At 47.7% G+C, this 25,992-nt stretch overlaps 1 protein-coding gene across 2 annotated transcripts; it reads right to left on the reverse strand.

The window, feature by feature from the left end:
- Positions 1-1,478: 1,478 nt before the first annotated feature.
- CALU (calumenin) lies at positions 1,479-25,366 on the reverse strand. Of its 2 annotated transcripts, none has more exons than XM_063134632.1 (7): positions 25,295-25,366; positions 17,020-17,258; positions 13,802-13,995; positions 11,886-12,052; positions 10,799-10,859; positions 9,172-9,371; positions 1,479-4,271 (listed from the first exon to the last, which is right to left on the reverse strand). In XM_063134632.1, the coding sequence occupies exons 2-7, from the start codon at positions 17,244-17,246 to the stop codon at positions 4,167-4,169; spliced, it is 954 nt and encodes a 317-aa protein (XP_062990702.1). In that variant the 5' UTR covers positions 17,247-17,258; positions 25,295-25,366; the 3' UTR covers positions 1,479-4,166. The 2 variants fall into 2 exon arrangements, with proteins under 2 accessions (XP_062990702.1, XP_062990701.1); XM_063134631.1 differs by lacking the exon at positions 13,802-13,995 and adding an exon at positions 14,055-14,248.
- Positions 25,367-25,992: the final 626 nt, after the last annotated feature.

Genomic DNA, 25,992 nt, shown 5'->3' on the forward strand with positions numbered 1-25,992 from the left:
CCCTGCCTGCTAGAAGGGAAATGACAGGTTTACACTCTCCAATAAAGCGGGGGCCGAGATTAACACCTTTGTGAACACCAAGAATTACGGAGCGCCCCGTTCAATCCTTGCAGATCAGCCTGCCCCAACCTGGATTATGGGAGCTGGTTTGGACTACAGCTCCCATAATCCCTCAGCCAGGAATCGGGGGCTTGAGTTAGGAAGCTCCAACACATCTGGAGAGCACCAGGTCGAAGAAGCCTCTAGATGCAACTACCGCGCAACCCAACATCTGTGTGACACACAGCTGCCTCCCCATTCAGAGACTCACCCCTTGGCTGCCTTCACCCCATAGCTCCTCTGGTGGCTGGGGTCCACAGACCTGCACCTCTTCACCCTTTTGAGGACTATCACGTCACTTCCAGATGGTTCCGGTATCTCTTGGAACACCTTCACAGCCCATGCAACACTAATTGGGTTAGGAAAAGATCCCCTCCTCCCCACCCCCATATACAGCTATTCTGTGTCCCAGTGAGATCTGACCCATAGTGATGCCTGCACGACTATGGTACGCAACCATTTCAAAGTAAGGAATTGCACCATTGTTCTTTTCCTTAGAACTTTTACACACATATATTGATTCAAATATGGCGGGGTTGACCATAAAGCAATTATAATGGCTTTAGGTGTCATTTAGACTTCGAGCCAGCGGGCATCCAGGAAGTACGGTATCACAGGATTTAAAGCTTGTGTTCACTGAATGCAGACCTGATGTAATGCTACAGCCTGACCTCCGGTAGCGAGGACAAATTTCCTTAACAAGAGAGAAAAGTGAAAGGTGTAGGGGAAAGTGGGGAAAGCCATTTTTCTCCCTCTCTCATGCTAGAACTTTAGGTCACTTAGCTAGCAGAATTTGGAACAAATAAAAGTACCTCACCCAACGGGCAAGTAATGGATGGAATCCGCAGGGCAGACGAAGCACTAGCTTCCATAGCTTTAAAAAAGGACCAGAGAAATTTAGAGAAGTCGTCGATCAATAGCCATTAGCTGTGACAGGTGAAACAGAAGCCCCAATTGCGAAGATGAACTACGTGGACGGGCTCCTTCAAGTCGAGTTAGTGGCCTTCCATGGACGCACGTGGTTTCCAACTGTGGGGAAGATGATGCCGTATGACAGCCTTCCTTAATCCAGTGCCCTCCAGATGTGTTGGGACTGCAACTACCATCTTTTGCAGCAGAATAATGGGAGTTGCAGTCTAATACAGCTGGAGAGCACCAAGCTGCTGCTGTACAAGATGGAACCCCTTGGTCTGACGCAGCAGGGCTCTTTCTAGGTTCTTAAACAGAAGCACAGGGCAGACTTTTAGAGCAAAGTAGTGAAGACATCTCTCTCTCTCTCTCTCTCTCTCTCTCTCTCTCTCTCTCTCTCTCTCTCTCTCACTCACTCACTCACTCACACACACACACACACACACTCCTGAATGCACACAGAGCCATGAGGGATGTAAACAGTTTTATTAAGACACCGTTTTCTCTGTATGTTGTACGTTATATAAAACTCCATTTCCGCTCCACACACACACACACACACACACACAAAAAAAACCCTCCTAAAAACGGTGGGCCATGTGATTCAGTTTCTTTCACCACCAGCTTTATATCCGTTTTAATAATTAGAAGATTGTGCAAAGAAGGAACACACCAGGCTATGGGGGGGGAAGTCAGATGGACACTGCAGGATGTCCCGATCCAGACAGAACTCTCCACCGGCAATCAACTCTGATTTTTTTCCCCGCAGCGGGATGGTTTTCACGCATACCTGCACAGCACGACAGCGGGCTGAAACTTTGGCTCACCAGTGTTAAAAAGCAGAACCGTGGATGGAGGCTCCCAAACGCACCTCCACCGGTAGCAGCCATACGCATGCAGAGGGGCTGCCCCAGATCACAAACGCCTCCTCACCCCACCCTCCGCAGTTCAGATAAGCTGGAGACCAGTGCAGGCTGAATGTGGATATGGTGCTCTTGCTTAGGAGTGCAAAATGGGCATGTGGGAAGACGCTTGCATTGCAGACATGCCTTTAGTGTTCATAAAGTAATGGAAGCCAGGGGCACCAGCCCCCTATGAGTTCACTTCTCCTCCCCCTGACCTTCCAAAATTCTCTGGGGGCTGGCATCTACTGTTTGGAGGCCTCCCCGTTGGTGGGCTCCTCGTTCCACCAGCGTGCGTTTCCCTTCCTGGAAGAAACTTTACTGAAACCGGTACATTCGGCTGTTTTGCAGCCCAACATAAAGCCATGCTCAGGACTGCTAACATCTGCACTACACACAAATCTTCAGAAATCCTGGACAGAGTGCTCGGTTTGTATTTATAAAAGTGTCTTTCCTATTCATTGTTATCAAGTTACTTTAAAAAAAAAAGTTTTTATGAAATTAACAGGGATAGATAGTGTTACAAGCATTCAATCCTTGAAGTCATCACGGTTCAAAGGAAACAGAAATTCTTACCAAACAACTCATGATTATTAAAGGTTAGTGGGCCAGAGGGAGGGGCTGGCTTTTAGTGTTCAAGGGGCCAACACAGAGAGGCACCTCAAAGGAATAATCCCCAGGAAACAGCTCACACCAAAGCCTTTGCTGAGATAGAAACAGAAATACTGATCACGTTCCTGGTGGGTTGAAGCCGAAGAGCTGCACACAGAACCCCTGGTTTAGCTCAGTTCCACATTTGACACCCACCTTGTCAGCCCAGCAACAAGGCAAAAGCAACCCAATGGTTATGCAAACTGGCACTAAAAATGGAAAATTGATGGGAGCTGCAATCCAGGGTATTTGGCCCTCAAATAAGGGAGTTACAGGATGAAGTCAGAACCTGCGCCATGACATCCTGGTACCCAGGAGCAGGAGGGGGCGTGATTGGACTTTTGAGGTAAGGATAAGGCCGTCCCTGACAGACTAGGCAGCTGGGGGCTTAAACCCACCAAGAGAGCAGGAACTTAATACTGAACTGCTGCTGAATCAACCAGATATGCCTCCAGGAAAAGCAGCTCTCCACGTTAGTTTAGATGCAAGTTTTTGCACTGGGAAAATTCCCCGTCAACTGGGAAACCTATTTGGTTTTTTAAAGATCAAGGCACTTCAAAAATGCAGGATGTCTGGGTGTGTTTAACTGCCCCTGCTATTCTGCTGGTCCTCAGCACCCACACAGCACCTGGCCACTGTCTAGTGTCTTGAGGAACCAGGTGTAGGTCAGGCGCTTGCTGTTTCAAGGACATCGTCCCAAATCCACCTCATTCTCCCGGTTTCAAACTACAGGTTATGAGCAGCATTGTTAATCTGGAGAAGGAACGGCGAAGGCCTTTGGCTTTCCTGACACGCGAAGATCCAGGGGAAATGCCCTGAACAGAGGGCTGCAGCAGCACTGGCCAAACCACGCCCGTTCCTGCACACTTCTAGAACAGATGCCATTTGCAGGGGGGGCTTAATGCAGTTGACTACAAGGGCAGCAGAAGCCCCAAGAATGAATGTTCGGGGGAGAAGCAGATGCCGTCTCTCCTGTTGTTAAAGGCTCCCAAACACGCAGCCTTGGCCAAACGTTCCTGACTATTCAGAGCTGGGAGGTGGATGCTGGAGGAATCGCCTGCACTGAAAAGGTGGACAAGAACAGGCTAGGATTGGAACTAGAAGCTGGGCTCTGCTGGGCTCCACAGGCTAGGCTGAAGGCGAAGAACAAAACCTCAAGGCACAGCGGCCTTTACGTTTCCTCGGCCCTCCTTGTTCTCTGGCATTTTGCGGCTAAACGCAAAGGCGCCCAAAAGGGGGAGGGGGGGTCGCATGAGGGGAGAGCTAGTGCTGCTCTGGGGCTTAACGTTCCAGGATATGCCTTCTTCATCTCACGCGGAACAGAAATAATACAAAAATAAACAGAACTTGTTAGACGTAAAACAACATGCAAATCTATAAAACAGTAAAACCCACCCGTTGCAAACTGAAAGTTGCTTTTCAGAACACTGAGCTCCCATCCCTCTGGGAACAAGAAATAAAGCGAGGACGGGAGGTTGTCGGGTTTTTCCACGTTGTTGCTTGAAAATGCCAGTCTTGGTAGTGAGAGTTTTTGTTACTCCAGAAACCGTAAAAAATAATTACTATTTTCTTTTTTTCTTTTCTTAAGAAAGAGGGTTCTGAGGCTTAGAACTCATCGTGTCGTACTAACGCTTCGCCAAAGTCTGTCGCCTGGCTGCCCACAAACAGGTCGTACTTGTCCACGATTTCTTCTTTGGTGAGTTTGCCATCCTGGAGGAGGGAACGAGACGAGACCGGAGGTGAGACCTTGGACTTCCAATGCCAGGCCAATGGTTCACCTTCACTGCGGGGGTCACCTTTGCGTTTCTGACTTTGCTACTGCCGCTAAACGCTAAAAGGCACAATCCAGCAGGAAGTTTCCTGCTCAAATGGACAGACGCTGTGCTCTTGCAGGCCTCCCATCTGTTTCAGCAGGATTTGATCAGAAGAACTTCCTGACGGATGGCTTTTTAAATAAGAATCATAGAATCATAGAGTTGGAAGGGGCCTCTGAGGCCATCGAGTCCAACCCCCTGCTCAATGCAGGAATCTACCTTAAAGCATCCCTGACAGATGGTTGTCCAGCTGCCTCTTGAAGGCCTCAAGGGTGGGAGAGCCCACAACCTCCCTAGGTCACTGGTTCCATTGTCGTACTGCTCTAACAGTCAGGCAGTTTTTCCTGATGTCCAGCCGGAATCTGGCTTCCTGTCACTCGAGCCTGTGCTAGCTAGGTGATACACACAGTACTTAGTGCCAATAGCGTGCTAGCTAGATGATACGCACAGTACTGGAGTAACAGGTCCCTGCCCCAGCAGGGTTCCAGTACAAGATAGCCAATGAGAGGATTGGGATTCTCCATTAGGAATAGGTATGAATGTGGCAATTGCAAAGGACATTGTGAAAAAACCCATGAAGGGGGACATGGAGAGAGAGACACACACCCCATCTATCCCCATGGAGATTATACAAACCACCAATGAAAGTAATAAAACAACCTAACCGTCATGTTTTAGAGCTGCCCGAGGGAACACAATGAAGTCAGTGGTCCCAAGACCAACCGGGGAGTAGCAAATCAACCCTGCACACCAGTGGAAGGCAGAGCCAGGACTGAGACTTCTTCCCCACTTCCACATCTGTTTTCCTTGGGAGTAGGAGTTTATGTACTAGTGTAAAACCTGTGCTGCAATATTGGCCGTTTCCCTTACAACTGGAACAACTTTATATAGGATCCACTGATGTAATTTTTTTTTAAAATGACTTATTTAATGTAAAATAAAAATTTAAAATAAATGTACTGTAATACTTTTGGGAAGTCAACATTAGGGGCAAATGAACATTAGGATAAATTAAGTCTAGTACACAAAACCGGCACTGAACTTTTTTCTTTCTTTTCTTTTTTTTTTTAAGTGAAAATAAAACAAAAATGAGCCAAATCAGTCTGGTACACAAATGAACTGGGTGAAGCAATGGGAGAAAACAGAACTCCATTCTTATTCTCCTTGATCTAACTGCAGCCTTTGACACGGTTGATCATGATCATCTCTTAGATTCCCTTCATGACCTTGGACTTCGTGGCTCTGTCTATAACTGGTTCGCCTCCTATCTAGCGGGTCGCTCTTTCAGCGTGTTGACTAATGGCAGCTTGTCTTCCTCTTTTCCCCTTTCAGTAGGGGTTCCGCAAGGCTCGGTGCTTGGCCCGTTGTTGTTTTCCTTATACATGTTGCCCTTGGGCAAGCTTATTCAATCTCATGGCCTCCAATATCATCTGTATGCTGATGATACACAATTATATCTTTCATCTCCGGATCTTTCTCCTGATGTTCACGATCGTATCTCAGCATGTCTCTCAGATATCTCAGCCTGGCTGCTTCATCGTCGTCTGAAACTAAATATGGCAAAGACTGAATTGCTTGTTTTCCCTCCTAAACCTTCTCCTCATCTTTCATTCTCTCTCACTGTCAATGATGTTACGCTCACTCCGGTCAAGGAAGCTCGTAGCCTTGGCTTTATATTTGACTCCTCTCTCTCCTTTATTCCTCATATTGAGGCAGTAGCTAAATCCTGTCGTTTTTTCCTGTATAATATTGCCAGGATTCGACCATCTCTGTCTGTCTCTTCTGCCAAGACGCTCGTTCATGCACTGGTTATTTCCCGGTTGGACTACTGCAACCTTCTTCTCTCTGGCCTTCCTTCTTCTCACATCAGTCCATTGGTTTCTGTCCACCACTCTGCCGCTAAGATCATCTTCCTGGCTCGCCGCTCTGACCATGTTACTCCACTTCTGAAATCTCTTCATTGGCTTCCAATTCACTTCAGAATCCAATATAAACTTCTCCTGTTAACCTTCAAAGCTTTTCACTGTCCAGCTCCTTCCTATCTCTCCTCTCTCATCTCACACTATTGCCCCGCTCGTGCTCTTCGCTCCTCTGATGCCATGTTTCTCGCCTGCCCAAGGGTCTCTACTTCCCTTGCTCGGCTTCGTCCATTTTCCTCTGCTGCCCCTTACGCCTGGAACGCTCTTCCGGAACATCTGAGATCCACAAGTTCAATCGCAGCTTTTAAAGCTCAGCTAAAAACTTTTCTTTTTCCTAAAGCTTTTAAAACTTGATGTTGCTTGGACTTTATACTGTTAGTTTTACCCTACCCTGTGCCTGTTTACTGTTACTGTTTCCCAGTGCTTGTTTGCATTCTCTTCCCCTCCTTATTGCTTTACTATGATTTTATTAGATTGTAAGCCTATGCGGCAGAGTCTTGCGATTTTCTGTTTTACTCTGTACAGCACCATGTACATTGATGGTGCTATATAAATAAATAATAATAACAATAATAATAATAATAACATAAATTAGCTTACTCGGTCTGATACATAAAACTGGCACTAGATTCTGTTTTTTCAAAGGTGAAAACAAAACAAAGAATGAGCAAAATCAGTGTAGTACCCAAATAAAAGTTATTTTTAAAAAGAAGTCGTTTAGCAATTCTTTAAGTTTGAGTCTGAAAACAAGTCTTGACTTCTGCAATGCGCTCTACATAGGGCTACCATTGTACCTAGTTCGGAAACTTCAACTAGTTCAAAATATGGCAGCCAGGTTGGTCCCCAGTACATCTAGGGGTGAGCATATTACCCCAACATTAAAATCACTCCACTGGGTGCCGATTAGTTTCCAGGCAAAGTACAAAGTGTTGGTTATCACCTTTAAAGCCCTACATGGTTTGGGTCCAAGTTACCTGCGAGATCGCCTTCTCCCATACAGTCCGCCCCGCACACTCAGGTCCTCTGGGGAGAACTTACTTCAGTCAGCTAAAACTAGGCTGACATCAGTTTCCCAGAGGACCTTTTCTTCTGTCGCCCCTGGATTATGGAACGGCCTGCCGGAGGAGATTCGTAACATTAACCCCCTCTGTGATTTTAAGGCAGCTTTAAAGACTAGCCTTTTCCTTTTCCGGCAGGCCTACCCAGATCAATGTAAAATCATGAATTTTTAAGATGTATTGATTCCTGTTCTAATGTTGTTCCCCGCCTCGATCCAAAGGGAGAGGCGGGTAAGAAATAAATATTATATGATGATGATGATGATGATGATGATGTCTCTCAGATCAGGAGCTGGAGCAAAGAGGCAGCGGAGGCTGGTGGCTCCGATGTCCGTGGGGCGGTGAATCCATTCTGGGTTTCAGTCAGAACCAGCCAGAATTCTAAAGGAGCTATTCAAGGTGCTGAACTCTCTCCCTAAAATAGGTCAAGAACCTTAGAGAGCTCCTTTAGAGAGCTGGCTGGTTCTGACTGAAACCCAGAATGGATTCACCACCCCACGGACATCGGAGCCACCAGCCTACTGTTTTGCAAGTAAAGCTCGAGCCTCGAACTTTTTCGAAGTTTCAAAATTTCTGCACATCTACCCAGCTCAAGCTTCAGTTTAGAACAAAAATAAGCAAAATCGGTCTGTCAGATCTTGAGTAATAAGCCTTGCTCTACTGCGTTCTTATATAAGATTTGTTACGTTTATACCCCACCTTTGCTCCAAGGCAGCGTACACGTAATCCTTCTCCTCTCTTTTTATTCCCACAACAACCACCCTGTGAGGTAGCTTAGGCTGAGAGTTAGTGACTGGCTCAAAGTCACCCAGTGAGCTTCATGGCCAAGTGGGGAATAGAAGCAGGTTTGCTCAAGTAGGTTGATCAGGAAGCCAGGATGATCAGGGGTTTGGAAACAAAGCCCTATGAAGAGAGACTGAAAGAACTGGGCATGTTGATCCTGGAGAAGAGAAGATGGAGGGGAGACACGAGAGCACTCTTCAAATACTTGAAAGGTTGTCACACAGAGGAGGGCCAGGATCTCTTCTCGATCCTCCCAGAGAGCAGGACACGGAATAACGGGCTCAAGTTACAGGAAACCAGATTCCAGCTGGACATCAGGAAAAACTTCCTGACTGTTAGAGCAGTACCACAATGGAATCAGTTGCCTGGTGAGGTTGTGGGCTCTCCTACCCTAGAGGCCTTCAAGACGCATCTGGACAACCATCTGTCAGGGATACTTTAGGGTGGATTCCTGCATTGAGCAGGGGGTTGGACTTGATGGCCTTGTAGGCCCCTTCCAACTCTGCTATTCTATGAGTCTATGATTCTAAGTCCCTGTTCAACTCTAACCATTACACTACACTGTTAATCATTCCATTGTCGTACTGCTCTAACAGTCAGGAATTTTTTCTGATGATCTGGCTTCCTGTAACTTCAGCCCATGATTCCGTGTCTTGCAGTCTGGGAGGATCGAGAAGAGATCCTGGCCCTCCTCTGTGTGACAACCTTTCATGTACTTGAATAGTGCTCTCATGTCTCCTTCTCAGCCTTCTCTTCTCCAGGCCAAACATGCTCAGCTCTTTCAGTCTTTCACAGGGCTTTGTTGAGTTAATGACTGGCCCAAAGTCACCCACTGAGCTTCATGGCTGAGTGGAGAATAGAAGCAGGTTTCCCAAGTGCCAGTTCAACACTAACCACTACACTACACTGTTAATCGTTTCCTGCCTGCTCCACTCCCTCACTGAGAACAACAGCAGGTCCTTTGGCCACCACCGAGAGAGATCTGTCAGGCACCCTGGCCTCAGCGTGGCCTGGTGATGTGCAAAGCGTGCCTCACCTTGTTCTGATCCGACTCATAAACCAGGTGCCGTGCTTCTGCCTCCGCGTGATCGTAGTCTGAGGGGAGGATCCAGTCTTTGGTCTCCTCCTTATCCATCTTCCCATCGCGGTTCTTGTCCCTGAACTCTACAAACTGGTCTCGCTCTGTCTTCACCCACTCCGGTTCTTCAGCATCTCCGTCTTGGCTGTACATGTCACCTGAAGGCAGGGGACAAGAAAACACCAGGTCAAGCATGGAAACCAAGATCTCCACTCCACTTACTTCATGCCATCTCAACCTGCCGAACTTCCCTGGAGCATATAGCAATTACAAAATAAACAAAGCTAAAAATGGACAAGTGACTGCAACACACTATGGGATTTTGCGATCATGGTGATGAAGCCTCTGAGCCCTGAAGGGAAGTAATCTCCAGAAGGGAAGCCGTGTTAGTCTGTTCTAGAAAAAACAATGAAGTTTTGGGGCGCCTTAAAGACCAACAGAGCTATTCTAGCAGAAACTTTCATGGACACTGTTCACTTCATCAGCTGCAAATTGTCCCGGGGTACTGAAATGCAAAAAGTACAGACAAGGATGATTACCTTAGCAGTTGTCTTTCAAGAAATGTTGTTCGGTAATAAAACAGACATCACTGGAACAGTGAGATGATTAATGTACGTAGTGTGATAAAAAGAAACCTTTGTCCTTATTCAAACCACAAAAAAATAGAAGAGAAACGCTAAATGAATTGTACTTCAGCAATTCTGTGTTGATATGTGTCTTTGAAATTCCTCGGTTCGAGAATGGCAGATCACGTTCTGGGAGGCTGAAATTAGGGATGTACCTGCAAGCAAAACTTCAGCCTGAAGTTCTCCAAATTCCACCTCAAAGCTCGTCCCATTTCATGCCCATTTCAGATTGTGATCTTTGTTCTTGCTTTCTGCATGTAAATTCACACGTATTTCCCCAAATGTATGCATCAATTGTGTGCATCTTTGAAATGCATGTGTTCTTCTCCCACTAAAATGTCTGTTGTGCATTTTCCAAAAATATGCATTTTTTTCACGCACACTTTTCAAATGTACTCATGCTGTCAAAGACAATATTTTTTGGTCCGTGAATCACACTGCAAGTGCCTGGACTTCAACTGCAGATTGCGTTTTGAGTTCGTATTCAGTCTCAGGGGTGAATTGGATAAATCCTGACCCAAAAAACCCAAACGGAAACCAATTTCTCATATATCCTTAGTTGAAATGTTCTCCATCTGGTTTCTCAACGTTGCCATTCCTCATGTCAGAGTTGTGTGCGCTTATTCTTTGGCATAGAGACGTGCCTGTTTGACCAATGCAGAATCCAGTAGGGCACTACTGGAAAATGGCAGCATATGTCACACTGGAAGGGGTGCTGTGGGTGGCATTATGAGCACATGCATGGCTGTCAGGTCGGGTGGAATCAGAGGGACGAAATAATTCCGGTCCAGTTCTCAAACCACAAAGAGGGAGGGAGGCACATTTCCAGGGAGGCTTGACAAGCACCAGCCACAAGAGCCCCCACCCCCCCATGACCATTATGAACAATCGGCTTGCAGAGCGACGATGGGAACACGAACCCTGGGGGGAAGAGGCCAGGGAACAGGCACATTGCTCACCTATGTATTCCTCCAAGTCAATGAAGCCATCCCCGTTCTTGTCAATGTCCTCCATGGTTTCCTAGTTAGAAAAATCAGAGTGAGCAGCACAGCTGACTCTCAAGCATAACCAACTGGGCCCTTCCTTAACCAGAGTGAAGACAAGGGGAGAGAATAGTCACTTACAGGAGGAAAAAAGGGTGACTTAAGCTAAAACAACTTTAAAAAACCAAACGACCTGCAAGGGCCACCCAGACCTTCCAACCTTGGCTGGAAATTATTATTATTATTATTATTATTATTATTATTATTATTATTATTATTATTTGTATCCCGCCTTTTGCCCAATGCTGGGCCTCAAGGCAGCCTTACAAAGTTTAAAACATACATTGGGAGGGGGGGGGGAACCATAAACGTTTAAAATACACAACAAAATTGTAAGACATTAACATAGATGGAGGGCCAGATTATTCTCCAAAGGCCTGCTGGAATAAAAAAGTTTTAGCCTGCTTCCAAAAGCCCATCAAGGAGGGAGCAATTACAATAATAATTCCTTACCCGCCTCTCCGTCTGGATCGAGGCAGGGAACAACAAGTATAAAATACATAAAACTGAATTAAAAACATAGTATACATTATTAAAACATCCTAAAATTCCACTGGATAGGCCTGCCGGTGATAATAATCACAGCCCCAAGGACGGATCCGAGGGCGCTGCCTGTTTAAGAGTCACCGCTGTGTACCAAGGGATGAAATCCAAGGACACAGGGAGGCAGTGCATCGCCTGCAAAATCCCTTTCTCTTGGCCAGAACACATTTCAGAAGTAGCGTCAATGCCTTTTGGTTTCAAAGGCTTTCTGTGGCCAGGGTACTGGGGGACAGGCTGTCATTTACAAATACCCCTCCCCCCCCTTCATATGTTTTAATTTTAGATTGTAAGACTCTAGGCAGGGTATTGCTGTTTTATTCATATATTTTGTACGGCACCAAGTACATTGTTGGTGCTAAATAAATAAATAAATAAATAAATAATAATAATAATACATTAGTCCTGTTCCCATCTTTTAAGTACCATCATTCTTACACGGCTCAGGGGCCACAGCACACACCTGCACGACAATGTCCTTCATGTAGTCATATTCTTCAGGATGTAAGAAGGCAGTGAACTCCTCCTTGGTAGCAATCAGGTCGCCATCCTTATCGGCCATTTTGAACCTCCGCTCATCTCTCACCATCATCTGTTTGTAATTAAAGCCGTCGTCGGGATCGGGGTCATCTAGATGGCAAGAGAAAGATCACGTCCATGTAAGACCCAGGGGGTCACTTACTGGGTAACTATACTGCCATTCCCCCATTACTACCGCAGTGAGTGTTGTATGTCCCGTACTACTGGAACTCTCACTGACCTTCTATACAGGAAAGTCACCATGGTGGGTAGGGAAGGTAACATGCCACATAAGGCCAAACCATTCCAACATCGCATTCACTGTGAGCCACGAAGGCAGGGTGACCCTGATATTTTAGCTTCCCCGTTGACTATGCTGGCTAGGGAGGGGCTTTGGAAGGGGAAAACCTCTGGAGGCCACCAGCTGCCCACATACAGTCCAGGCCGCAATGTTTTGGCCGGCCACAGGAAGTGTCCCACAAGCAATCAGCCTTCCTCCCCATCACGGAGCTGCAAAGGGAGGCAGGGATCATCGCAGCAGTAGGTTGGTGATTTCCACCCCTCCCCTAACTCCAACGTTGCGGGGGTGGCTGGGTGAAGGAAAGCTGGGGGCTGTTTGGGCACTGCGCTGCCAAGGCACCTGGAGCACCTCAGCCGCACAGCAGCCACACAAGATCCGGGCGGCCGTAATTCCCAGCTTGGCTAGCTCCCATTGCAGATTATTTTAACCAAAGCTTCTTGTCTTTGGAATCATCACACGGCCACTGTTTTGTGCCTCTGAGCACTGCATGCTGGGAGCGTTGTGCTTCTCAGCACTGCACGTCACTGCCATTCCCTGCCCCTATGACCATCAAGGAGCCAAAGCGTGCAGAATGGGCCAAGCACCACCCCTGTGGCCAAGGAGCCTCAGTTATGACACGTGAAACGTGAACCAGCAGTTGGAAGCAGCTAAACATTATAAACCAGGGATGGCCAATCAAGAGGCAGCCTTACATTGGGAAAAGCAATGAGGAGCCTCCCTGCATATATCAAGGCCATGTGGAAAAGCAAGGGCCCCCTTGCAGCCTGTTCCCCCCCCCCCACTCCCCTGACATGGAGAAGGGGATCGTTCAGGACGCAGGTTGGCTTTCAGCTCTCCCCACCTTCTCCAATCTCCTATCCTATGAGCATGTGCAATGGCGCCCTTTCATAGCCATGAAGGTTTTGCTGTTAGGAGATGCCCCATCTGACACAGACCCATCCGTCCATGGCCCCTGGAGACTCCGGCAGCACTAAGAACTTGGCCATCCCTGCACCTCAGGACTTCCCTTCCCTTGCAGTATCCTTCCCCAACCAGGTGCCCCCAAGATGTGTTGGACTACAAGTCCCACAGGCTGGGGGATTGTGGGAGTTGTAGTCCAACACAACTGAGGGCATCCAGTTGGGTAAGACAGCTGCAGAGCACCAGTGCTGCAGAGGGCAGCAAAGAGCTCCTCAACAAAGAACTTGAGGAGTTCAGAAACAATAGGAAATATGAGGTTAACAGACAATCAACAGCAGCATTACACAGAATTACTGTTCAGTTCATGACATTTCGTTAAAGCGTCAATAAAGCAGAGGTACGAAGCTGCATCTCCATTAGGATTTCAGGCGTTCTTATGCATCCTCCATACAAATTTGCCACAGGCAGCCTGACTATGAGGGCAGCCGTGTCCTTTTCTGAAAGGGGGAGCAGCATGGGGGTTCTCTTTACAGGGGTGCAGCCGGACCCACCCCCTGCCACTATGCACGCTAGGCTTCTCCTGGCCTGCAAGGACCACCACCTTCTGCTTTATTGATCGGAGATCAGGGCTTCTGCAGCTCCGACAACTTGCCCCTTACCCAGGTAAGTGCCATAGGTCACGTTCCTGTACTCATCCCAGGAGATTAAGCCATCTTGGTTCATGTCATACTCCTGCCATTGGTGCGCTACATTGTCATACACGTACTTCTTCTGCGCCTTCTTAATCCAGTCCTTGAGTTCCCCCTCGGTCACAACCCCATCCTTATCCGCGTCTATTTTATTTACAATCATTCTACAAGACAAAACAGCAAGTGTCAAGACACGGCTCTCACCCCCAGAGCAAAGACCTACCTAGGATGTAGCCGTAGGTGGCATTTTTATACTCCTCCCAGGAAATGAGCCCATCCTCATTGAGGTCGTGCCCTTTCCATTGGCGCTGTACATCCTCGTAAATCCAGCGCTTCTGGGCAAACTTAATCCAGTCTTTTAGCTCTTCAGCAGTTACAAACCCGTCCTTGTCTTCATCTATTTTACTTACAATCTTTCTGTGGGAAATGCAGAAAAAGCCAGCAAGAGTTAAAAGCAACACAATCCTGCCCGGTGGGACCATGCATTTTTGGCAGGGGCACATGGAATGTCGGCCGCTGACGAAGCCCAGAGCGCTCGGCGGCCGCCCACGAAGTAGTCCTTTCACCCTCTTCTGTCTTGGAAAGGGACGTTCGGAACCTCTGGCGTTCAACGGTTCCATTCAGCAACGGGGTGGGAGTGGGGCAGCTTTCCTCCCAATGAGGTGCTGAGGATGCACAGCATTTACATGGACTTCCAGGCACAACTCAAGGGGCTGCTTTTAACCGCTAAACCCTCAACCGTTTACATGGAACATCCCCTACAAGACAGCCCTTCTCTCCACACCCCGTGGTATTCTCAGGCATTAGCTGAGCGCACCACTTTAATGCCACGGAGACATCGACCCAGATCATCCCTAATTACTGCAAGATGTAATTCACTACTTGGCGTAATTAAACAACTAAAACGTTCGCTTGCAATTAACAGTCCCGGTCTCAGGAATCCTGAGGCAAGAAAGGCCACAGGGAGGCACAGCCCTCCGCCTTGCTAAGCCCCCGGAGGTGACACTCTGGGCAGCTGCCTCAGAGATCTGAAGCCACTGCTGTTGCTGCAATCAATAAAGCAGGCCAGGGGAGGAAGAGGAAAATGCTCCCGGGAAGGGCAGCCAGGGAGAGAAAAGGAGATGAGCCGCTGAGCAGCTGTGAAGCAGCCAAGGTACCTGGGAGTAGGGAGTTATTTATTTGAACTTAAGTGTTTAGTTTTTCTGGCAAGCTAGCTGCATGCCACCTTTTAGCAATGACGCTTTGTACTGCGTGACACACTGTTTGCTTGGAGTGTCAAATTCCTTTCCTTGCCAAAGGATCCACGGGCAGGCAAACCCTTCAGTGCCAGGTGTCATGACTGTGCCGTTCCTCCTGCCCTTCTCCATCCTCTGCTTACATCAAAGCATGTTGGAGAGGCCTGCACTGAAACCTAAGCCAGAGAGAGAGGCCAAACGAGGTGGCGAGTCTGACCCAGAAAGTATCCCAGAGCTGCTTGACCTACCCCATGATCACTCCCTCATCACTGTCTCAGCAGCACACCTACCTACTTTGCCAGATTCGGGCAGAGCGTGCAGCCTAGCAGACAGGCTCAAGAGGCAGCCTGCAATGTTAATTTGCCCCAAATTTCTGCTGGCGTTGCCCTGACCTCACTGGGGGACAGAGATGTCTCCTGCACCAGTGGATGTGAAGCTACGGTTTTAAAGGTTCTACTGAATCCCCTTCTTAACAAAATCCTCAAGAGCTAGCAGCGACCAACAGAGCAACAGCTACTCACACCTGCCAAAAAGTAACAATGTTCTTTATCAATCCAAGGAGAAATATCAGGAAGGGGGTAAGTTCAGCCTAACTATGTTGCTTAGCAAGCAGCAAAAAGAACGGTTTCTGCATCGACCACCATTAAGATGATCAGGGGTCTGGAAACAAAGCCCTATGAAGAGAGACTGAAAGAACTGGGCATGTTTAGCCTGGAGAAGAGAAGATGGAGGGGAGACATGAGAGCACTCTTCTAATGCTTAAAAGGTTGTCACACAGAGGAGGGCCAGGTTCTCTTCTCGATCCTCCCAGAGTGCAGGACACGGAATAACGGGCTCAAGTTACAAGATGCCAGATTCCACGTGGACATCAGGAAAAACTTCCTGACTGTTAGAGCAGTATGACAATGGAACCAGTGACCTAGGGAGGTTGTGGGCTCTCCCTCACTAGAGTCATTCAAGAGGCAGCTGGACAACCATCTGTCAGGGATGCTTTAGGGTGGATTCCTGCATTGAGCAGGGGGTTGGACTCGATGGCCTTGTAGGCCCCTTCCAACTCTGCTATTCTATGATTCAAGTCTTTAATGGCCAAGGTGACAGTCCCTGTGACAAGTTTAAAACACACACACACACGAACGCTGAAGTACTCAACGGGCAAACTAGCACGATTCTTTTTCCAAAGAAAAGCTTCCAAGTCTGTACCAGCAGCCTGCACAGCCAAATATAACCACAGCTGTCACTACTGTTACTTGACACTTGGCCACAGGGCCGGGGTGGCATTTCCCACTGCAGAGGGAGAGCCACTGGGCCCCATCAAGGTCACAGGCTTCTGGTGGAGCTAATTTGAACAGATGCAACAACAACAAAAAGAAGAGGCTAATTTATTATCTCTGCTTGTTAGCCTTCAGCGTGAACACCAGGGCTGTAGTTAAGTCTATTCAACTATCCATTACAATGAGCAAATTGCATGAATCTCAGCATGTGCTTGGGGTTTATTACCGTTAGTCAGCAATTTAAAGCTCACTTAATAAGATGCACCTTCACCAAGGCCGTAACCCTATACAAACAGACTTAGGAGTAAGCCCCCTTTAATTCAGTGGGGCCTACTTCTGAGTGAGCGTGGCTAACGTTGGGCTGCGTGTCTGTCTAAAGGCAGGAATGCAAGCAAAAAGCTTTGGGGCTCTCGTGAGACTGACCCTCCTCTTCAGGGACGGGAAACGCTCCACACGCTTTCCCACTGCAGATGCAGAGTGTTCTCCAACAGTGAAGAAAATGCCACAGGCCCTGCTCACATGGGTCCAATGGAGCCACTTGGAAGCTGTATTGCGGGCAGAACATATGGCAGGCAGCAGAGGCCTCGGGTTGCTACCTGACCTCCCAGCACCAGGAACCGCCAAGATTCTCTAGTAGCAGACTCTGGCCACAGGCCAGCTGCTCACGCTCAGGTTCTCTTACCCCAGCCTCTCCTTGCTCTCTTCTGGCGTCAGCTGGTCGAAGGTCTTGGCTTCCTCAGCACCCAGAAAGGCATCATGGTCATAGTCAAAGTTCTGTGCATCATCATGGACCTTGTCGCTTAGCTGAGAGTCATGGTGGATGCGATCCTTCTTCTCAGTGGGTTTGCTCAGGACACAAAGAGCCCACAGGGAGAGGTACCAGACCACTTGTCGAACAGCCACAACCATGGCGATGATGTCCTTGGGAAATCGAAAGCGTAGCAGCAGTTAGCTTGATTTAACTCGAAGCACTAACACCTCAGCCCTTTCAGGCTGCCCCCGGAGATTGTCAAACACATCTCACAGCCATCCCTTCCCCGAGATGCTTCCAAGTGGAAAGTAAGTACATTAGCTCTATAATTACCCGGTTGACTGTAATTTTACAAGGCACCACTAGTCTTAATTAACAAGAAGTGACAGGGATTGAAAACAGCATGTGGAATGTGCCCAGATGACCTCTGGGCCTATCATTTTCTGATGCATCCAGAAACTGCCATACAAGCATTAAGAAGTAGTGGGGCACACATCTGCCCCACACCAATATGCGGGATTAAGCAGAGTTGGAAGGGGCCTACAAGGCCATCGAGTCCAACGGACTAAGCCACCCTTCTGCAAATGCGCTGTTCTGTAGCTGCAATGACAGACAGGCCTTCACACTCCCCACCCCCACAAGAACTGGAGACGTAACTTATTGCCTATACTTAGAATTAGTAAAGTGCGGCCCAAGATGTGGCCATTTCCTTCCAATCAACGTGAAATTCACTCACCACACATCCTGCCTCTTTGAAGGTCCTCACGACCAGAGCCCCAGAGACTCCAAAGGCTCCCTAAGTTCATCCATCCCTTCACTGCCAACTGTACACAAGGTCCCAGATGAAGTTTCTTTAAGGCAGGGACGGGGAACGTGCAGCCTTCTATGTCGTTGAATCGCAACTCCCACCATCCCTCAACATTGGCTATGTTGGCTAGGGCTGACAGCATAGGGACCGCCTCACTCTTTCTATCCCTGCCCATTCTCTGTGATCGTCAGAGGCGGCACATCTGAGGGTGCCACATGCCCTGGAAGTTTGCATTTGATGTTGCAGCCCCCAATCCTTGGAACACTTTACCAATTGGTATTAGACAGACCCCCACAGTTCTGAATCTCAGACATGAAGCTCAGTTCTGAATCTGACAGAATACCGGGCTCAAGTTAAAGGAAGCCAGATTCCGGCTGGACATCAGGAAAAACTTCCTGACTGTTAGAGCAGTACGACAATGGAACCAGTTGCCTGGTGAGGTTGTGGGCTCTCCCACACTAGGGCCTTCAAGAGGCAGCTGGACAACCATCTGTCAGGGATGCTTTAGGGTGGATTCCTGCATGGAGCAGGGGGTTGGACTCGAGGGCCTTGTAGGCCCCTTCCAACTCTGCTATTCTATGATTCTATGATCTTCTTAAAACTCACCTCTTTACAGAGGTTTGCCCTGAAGTTATACTTCCCTTGCTGGGCTTCGTCCATTTTCTTCTGCTGCCCCTTACACCTGGAACGCTCTTCCAGAACATTTGAGAACTACAAGTTCAATCGCAGCTTTTAAAGCTCAGCTAAAAACTTTTCTTTTTCCTAAAGCTTTTAAAACTTGATTTTGTTCTGACTTTATACTGCTAGTTTTACCCTACCCTGTGCCTGTTTGGTGCATTCTCTTCCCCTCCTTATTGTTTTATTATGATTTTATTAGAATGTAAGCCTATGCGGCAGGGTCTTGCTATTTACTGTTTTACTCTGTACAGCACCATGTACATTGATGGAGCTATATAAATAATAATAATAATAATAATAATAATAATAATAATAATAATAATAATCTGCATCTTGTCTTCCTATTCCTTGTTCTAAGCCCAAAACTTTTCCCCAATTCAGACTGGCCTTTGATCTCCAGAGGGCATGTTGCTTTTCAACATTTTATTGATGACACCTTCATTCACCCTGAAGATGGGATAGGAATTCCTTGAACATGCCATGACATCATAGACGCTCCACCAATGGATGGTTGATCGTACTTTCTTAAGACTTGGGAAAGCATTTAGCACAAGTTAGTCAGCCCTTTTGGAATTCAATGCAGATACAGTTCTGTATCCTTTTTAGGCTTACGCCTTGCACACCATTTTTTTTTTATTTACAATATTAATCAGCCAGAGCTTTTTAAAGTCCTAGCTGGAAATAAAGATATGATTTGTCGTTAAAGACATTAAAACAGTTTTTATTGGTATCACATTAAAGAAAATGTAGTGTAACACAAAAACTATTGAGTTACATTGGACCCAACAATGTCAACAGAGAAAGCAAAACAGAAACAACAAAATGTCCGAGAGAAATACTGGACTTGGAGTAAATAAAGGAAAGGACCCAACGTAGCCCAACAGAGAGTGTTTGGTTTTTTTTAGAAATCCAAGAGAGAGTTACTAATAAAATAAGACTGAAAATCCCTGTTGCAAGTTTTCTAACTTGGAGCAGAATTAATCCCTTGTGTAAAATTTACCCCTGGGCTCAAAAGGACCTCTAGAGAGTGTTTTATAATTATTTTTCTTTAAAACAGGAATGTTGAGTTGTGGTTGCTGTTACAAAAACAAACATCTACTCCAGTGTTCGTGAAGTTGCATAACCCACTATAACAGCCTTCCTCAACCTGGGGCGCTCCAGATGTGTTGGACTGCATCTCCCAGAATGCCCCAGCCAGCTGGCTGGGGCATTCTGGGAGTTGTAGTCCAACACATCTGGAGCGCCCCAGGTTGAGGGAAGGCTGCACTATAACATAAAATACTATGTTATTTTGCCCTAATGTTTTAAAGTTGTTGCTTGGGCACTTAGAAGTTTCATTTCCCATTCATTTCAACCTGGGTACCCTGGGCCAGATAGCTTAGCAAGTTAAATGTTTGTTTTTAATTGAAAAGAGAGGCAGCGAAGATACACCACACTTGACCCCATCATTCTAGGGGAGCACATGAAGTGGTTCATGCTTCCTAATAAAGTTTGACAACTATTTCAAACATGTTGGGCTCCACATAAACCCACGGGACTGGGAGGGTTGCCTTCGGGGACATTATGAAATTCCAATTCCACGCTGAAGATGAGCACCAATAAAATAAGAATATTGCTGTTACAACACCTACAGCAGTTGTTGTTGATTTTAAAAAAGAAGGTAAGTTTCCTTTTGAGAAGAATGAGGAGGGGGAATATTCCAAGTGTCTTCCTACCAACTACAAATTACCCCAAATACTCCAGCAATATATACTTTGCTCACCAGGATGGAATTTTAACGACTTTGAGTGTAAAATGAGATGAGACAAAGACAAACAATTTCTCTTGGGAGAGTTCACACCCCAACCCACACAGAGGGAAAGCACATCACAAGGAAGAGGTGGAAAGAAACAGAGTCACCAAGCTGCCTGAGGCCTTAAGACCCCCACAAACAACGTCCCCTTGCCCCAGCATCATATATACTCTGTGTACGCACCGCACCATGCCTGAAAGGGCTCTTTGCAATGTGCATTCCAGCAGCGAGGACTGACTATTAATAGCCCCTCCACTCCCTCCAATGGCTGCTTAGTGAGCTCTGCACAGGCCCCATGGCTTCCTAGCCCCCACTTTCCGAATGGAGCCACCGCAACACCTAATGAAAGGCTCCTGCCAGCTGAATCAGGAATTCATGCTGGGGGTAGGTGGGCTTGTGGAAGCTTGAACTGTGCCCTCTGCATTACACAACACAATACAGACCTTCTTTTTAGGGAGGGTCATAGGACACCCCCTCCCACAATAAACAAATGCATGAGGGGGGTTGCAGGGTTATGGGGGCTAGTCCTGCCCCCACCAGAACCTCAGCCCCCATTGCCTAGATAGGAAATGCTTCCCAACTGTCTGCATGTTCCAACAGGGTAGGGTAGTTTCTCCACGTAAATTTTGGATGGCCTTTATGGGCTGGCATGAAGAGCACTTTATGGCTCGAAACTCTTCCCAATCAATACAATATTCCACTTGTTTTCTGTTTCTTTTTCGGTGAACTAATTGGGACAAGAGAAGGTTGGCTACCGCAGCAGCAAACACACACACAAAAAGAGCGGAGTGTTGCCATTCACACTTCCCAGTAAAGCCCTCAAGCACTCATTTGCTTCCTGATATAATTCCTGTGTTAGAAAAACAGATATTTTATAACCCTGGTGAACACCCTGAAGACCAGAGGAATGGGGGAAGGGAGCATGGAGGGTCAAACGACCCACCACTACAATGGCATGGCAACAAAACAGGCTGTGTTCCCCTAAATCTACTTGAAATGGTGGGTCAGAAAGATCCCTCAGTAGCGCCACCCAATCGCCTTTTCTGACAAAGCAGACAGAGGAGGATGGGAAAGCCTAGGGCAGTGATAGACAACCTGGGCCCCTCCACATGTTTTGGACTACAACTCCTATAAGCCCCAGCCAGCATGAACAATGGTCAGGGATTATGGGATTTGTATTCCAAAACATCTGAAAGGAACTAGGCTGTGTACAAAGCTCCATCTCACCCTTTTATCAAGCTGCTTCAAGAAATACAGAAAGGGTTATGGCAGAGACAACCAGGGAACTAAATAGCAACCCTTAGAGCAGCCTTCCTCAACCTGGGGTGCTCCAGATGTGTTGGACTACAACTCCCAGAATGCCCCAGGCTGGGGAAGGCTGCCTTAGAGGGATGTAGTATGTACTCTTCCCCCACACCAGCAGTTACCAATTCCGACTTCATATAGCAATTGCAATAATGTGCCCTTCTGTTTAAATATCCCAGTTTAACTCCCACCCCCCAAAATCCATGGCTGCTAAACTCTACTTCTTTGGGAACCTAATATGCTACAACCCTTTGCAGGCTTCCAGATATGACTAGATGCCACACTTTGACAGTTTTGCTTTAAAACAAGCAGGACTCACAATGGGCTGGTTTGTACAATCATCACGGGTTATTTGAGGGTTGTTTCCCCCTCTAAAAAGCTGTGCTGCCCAGGTTCAAATGACCCAACAAGCCATGCCCAGGGTGGATGTTTAGGCAAATGGCGCCTGGCACGCATCGCGGCTTAAACAAACCACCACGTCTTCAGCGTGGTGATCATGCAAACCAGGTCTATGATTCCAAAAGCCAATGCAAATACTCACATTACAGATTAGCAAATTAAAATCTCTCTTTAAAAAGTACAGTTCTGTTGACTTATACTAGGACTGCATGCAACCTGTGGTTCTGTTACACAAACACGATTCATTTCTAATTAAAGTTTATATACTCTGGTTTGTTTGAGAAGAGATTAGACTGCCTAGTCTCAAATTGTCAGCACACATTGATAAAGTCAATATCAATATTAGTCAGAAAAAGATACCGTTAAAAATAGAAGTCCAGAAGCAGGTTTTAAAAACAAAAAGTGTATGGAGAACAGCTGGTTAAGACCCTCAAAACCAAGGAATTTGGGTAATCAGGAAGCAGGTCTCCCACACCTGCAGAGCAGCAAAATAAATTCTACAAAATATGCAGATGTTAGATTTCGATTACTTTGGCACAGAATATTAACTTTGTTTTAAGAGCACAGCATATGTACATATTGTCCTTGATTCCAGAATGCGCGGGAGGAGGTTGCAACTCAAACCAACAAGACTTTTGTAACACTCATTGGAAAGGACAAGAGGAAACATTCCAAATACTCCTGTTTACTCAACCCTGCCTTGATAAGCTATCAAGCCTATACAACTTCACTTGCTCCCTGAATAAGCTGGGCTCTATGATCACCCCCTTACATTACACAACACCGTTTGTGTGTCCCCAAACGCTGTTCTGTAGATCTTCTTTGGCCTTCTTCATGCCACATACTTTCCCTGGGCAGTAATCAGAGCTGATCTTGATAATTGAGCCAACTTTCCACCTGAACTGGTAAACACTTCCTAAAAGTTAGGAGTCGGCCAAAAGGACCTTTGTGACTTTCTCAGCTACCAGAAGCATGAATGAGTTACTTTCATGCCCCTGTGAGGAAAGGTTACATCAACTGGGATTGTTTAACTTGGAAAAAAGGAGGCGAAGGGGAGACGTGATAGAGGTGTACAAAATTATGCATGGTGTGGAGAACGTGGAGCGGGAGACATTTTGCTCCCTCTCTCAAAATACTAGAACCCAACGGGGTCACCCCATGAAGCTGATGGGCGGGAGATCCAGGATAAATAAAAGGAAGGACTTCTTCACACAGCGCAGAGTTAAATTATGGAACTCGCTACCACAAGATGTAGGGATGGCCACCAATTTGGATGGCTTTAAAAGGGGGTTGGATAAATAAATTCCTGGCGGCGAAGGCTATCAAGGGTTACTAGCCCTGAGGGATGTGTGCTATCTCCAGTATTCGAGGCAGTAAGCCTGTGTGCACCAGTTGCTGGGGAACATGGGTGGGAGGGTGCTGTTGCACCATGTCTTGCTTGTTCAACCCTGGCCGATGGCTGGTTGGCCACTGTGCGAACAGAGTGCTGGACTAGATGGACCCTTGGTCTGATCCAGCATCAGGGCACTTCTTATGTTCTCTTCTCACTTAATTTATTGGTGCACTTCTTGAAAAGCGAAGTGAACCGTTGGCATCACCTGGGGCAACTTTCCCCAACCTGGCACCCTCCAGATGTGTTGGGACTATACCAGGGGCAGCTTTCCCCAGCGTCCCCAGGCACGCTCCCAGTTGAACAGCAATATCGGCAAGGCAGGTGCGAGTTGTAACCCATATGGAGGGCATCCAGTTGGGAGTTTGGGCTGGCAGGGAATGATGGGAGTTGTAGTCCAACACATATAGAAACCAACCCACTGGGCGGCCAGGCTAGTGAAGGGTGCTGAGAACTGTTGCTCCCTCAACTCCCTCAAAAAAACTGCCAGTGTTTTTCTGGTTCCTTTGTTTTTAAATCAAACAATTTTAATTCGCTTTATAAATCTTTCTTTCTTTCACTGTTTATACCTATGCTCACCGCTCTGGAATCTGTGTTAGATAACTGAGCGGTATATAAATATTGTAAATAATAATAAGTGTTGGACTACAAGTTGGGAGGAGGACAAGCTAGCAGGTTGATTAGGGTGACCATGTGAAAAGGAGGGCAGGGCTCCTGTATCTTTAACAGTTGCATAGAAAAGGGAATTTCAGCAGGTGTCGTTTGTATATATGGAGAACCTGGTGAAATTCCCTCTTCATCACAACAGTTAAAGCTGCAGGAGCTATACTAGAGTGACCAGATTTAAAAGAGGGCAGGGCTCCTGCAGCTTTTACCGTTGTGATGAAGAGGAAATTTCCCCAGGTTCCCCATATATACAAAGGACACGTGCTGAAATCCCCTTTTCAATGCTTAAAAGGTTGTCACACAGAGGAGGGCCAGGATCTCTTCTCGATCCTCCCAGAGTGCAGGACACGGAATAACGGGCTCAAGTTAAAGGAAGCCAGATTCCGGCTGGACATCAGGAAAAACTTCCTGAGTGTTAGAGCAGTGCGACGGTGGAATCAGTTACCTAGGGAGGTTGTGGGCTCTCCCACACTAGAGGCCTACAAGAGGCAGCTGGACAACCATCGGTCAGGGATGCTTTAGGGTGGATTCCTGCATTGAGCAGGGGGTTGGACTCGATGGCCTTGTAGGCCCCTTCCAGCTCTGCTATTCTATGATTCTATGCAACTGTAAAAGACACGGGAGCCCGGTCCTCCTTTCCATAGGGTCACCCTAAGGTTGATAGGAGTTGTAGTCCCAACACACAGGGAAGCCGGGCTGGTGGTGGGAGGAGGAGGAGGAGGAGCTCGGGAGGCCAGGCCGGCGCGGGGCTGATGGGCGGTGTAGTCCAGCACACCAGCTGGGAGTGATGGGCGTTGTAGTCCAACATCTTCAGAGTGCCAAACGTGGCTGGCATTTCGCCCAGACAATGAAAAGCTCCGTTTTTCGAAGAAGAATAGCGCCTTTTGGGAGGAGGAGGAGGAGGAGGAGGAGGAGGAGGAGGAGGCGGCCCTTCGTCGGGGGCTTTTCCTCTGAGGGGAGGCGGCCGAGGCGGCCCAGGGCCCGAGGCGCGGCCGGAGGCGTGGGCCAGAGGCTTCCTGGCTGGGCCCCCAGCCAGCCCGGATACGGCGGCCCTGCTCGTGAGGTGGAGGAGGAGGAGGAGGAGGAGGAGGACGACGACGGCGAGCTTCCCGCCTCCCCCCTTTGCCTGCCCCCCTCCCCCGCCCCCCCCCGGGGTGAACCCACGTACCGTCCACGACAACGGCGGTAGAAGCAGCAGCAGCCGGGAGAACCAAGGAGGACGGGAAAGGGGAGGAGCCGCGCAGGCGCAGCAGGGCCAGGCGCGAGGCGGGCTGCTGTCACTCCGGAAGCCTCGGCCAGCGGCTGGCCGGCGAAAGGGCGGGAACTCCCGCCCCCCGAGTGGTCGGGGGGAGGGGGGAGGGGAGAAGCGGTTATAAAAGCCACGTCCTTCGCCTCACGGCGCTCGCGGACGAGAGAGCCCTTGAGGGCGAGGCTGGGCTAGGCTAGGCGGGGCGAAGGCCGTGGCCTGGAGCCAGGTTTCGTGAGGCGAACGCCAAGAGCCGTTGCTGTGGCGTTCCAGTGACTCGCTGGAATTAATTAAAATTAATTTTTATTTTTTAAAATTTTTAGTTCTATTTTTGTGAACCGCCCAGAGAGCTCCGGCTATTGGGCGGTATAGAAATGTAATAAATAAATAAATAAATTCCATTCACCTCAACGGGTCTACTCTCCGTGTGGCTAAATCAGAAGACAAGCAAGGAGGCGCGGAGCAGTAAATACACACACACACACACACAGAAAATCAGGAGAAGGCCTTGTCTACACACACACACACACACAGAAAATCACGAAAAGGCCTTGTCTACACACACACACACACACACACACAGAGAGAAAATCACGAAAAGGCCTTGTCTACACACACAC

The sequence above is a fragment of the Elgaria multicarinata genome, chromosome 9, assembly GCF_023053635.1.
Source record: "Elgaria multicarinata webbii isolate HBS135686 ecotype San Diego chromosome 9, rElgMul1.1.pri, whole genome shotgun sequence".
Taxonomy (NCBI): Eukaryota; Metazoa; Chordata; class Lepidosauria; order Squamata; family Anguidae; genus Elgaria; species Elgaria multicarinata.

Bases quoted from the DNA above. Each gene is read 5' to 3' on its own strand.
- CALU (XM_063134632.1), bottom strand. From the start codon at position 17,246: ATGGTTGTGGCTGTTCGACAAGTGGTCTGGTACCTCTCCCTGTGGGCT. The intron at 9,372-10,798 runs GTGAGCAATGTG...CCCTGCCTTCAG, and splicing joins TGACTTGGAGGAATACATAG to GTGACATGTACAGCCAAGAC. The intron at 4,272-9,171 runs GTGAGGCACGCT...TCCCTCCTCCAG, and splicing joins ATGAGTCGGATCAGAACAAG to GATGGCAAACTCACCAAAGA.